Below are 238 nucleotides of genomic sequence, written 5' to 3'. Positions count from 1 at the left end.
AGCTGCGGCGTGAACAGCCTCCACATCCACGAGACGCCGGAGGGACAGTACCTGGTGGCCAGCGGCAGTGATGACGGCTCCATCCACCTCTGCCTGCTAGAGGTTGCCCTGGGTGGAGGCAAGGCCACCACGGGGATGTGCCTGCGTGTCCTGGAGCGGGTGGCCAGGCCCTGCGCTCACGCTGCCCATGTGACGGGGATCCGGGTGCTGCGGCCGGACCTGCTGCTCTCTGCCTCGG

At 68.9% G+C, this 238-nt stretch overlaps 1 protein-coding gene across 1 annotated transcript in view; it reads left to right on the top strand.

Moving 5' to 3' along the window:
* WDR6 (WD repeat domain 6) overlaps positions 1-238 on the top strand; it is a 3897-nt gene that overhangs the window by 2238 nt on the left and 1421 nt on the right. Inside the window, exon 6 of the mRNA XM_010131640.1 lies at positions 3-204. Coding sequence (XP_010129942.1) covers positions 3-204 — 202 coding nt within the window. The remainder of the gene's footprint in view (positions 1-2; positions 205-238) is intronic.

The sequence above is a fragment of the Buceros rhinoceros genome, unplaced genomic scaffold (genome assembly GCF_000710305.1).
Source record: "Buceros rhinoceros silvestris isolate BGI_N320 unplaced genomic scaffold, ASM71030v1 scaffold25542, whole genome shotgun sequence".
Classification (NCBI taxonomy): Eukaryota; Metazoa; Chordata; class Aves; order Bucerotiformes; family Bucerotidae; genus Buceros; species Buceros rhinoceros.
Note: the sequence above shows the minus strand (reverse complement) of the source record. Positions and strands in the feature narration are given on the sequence as shown.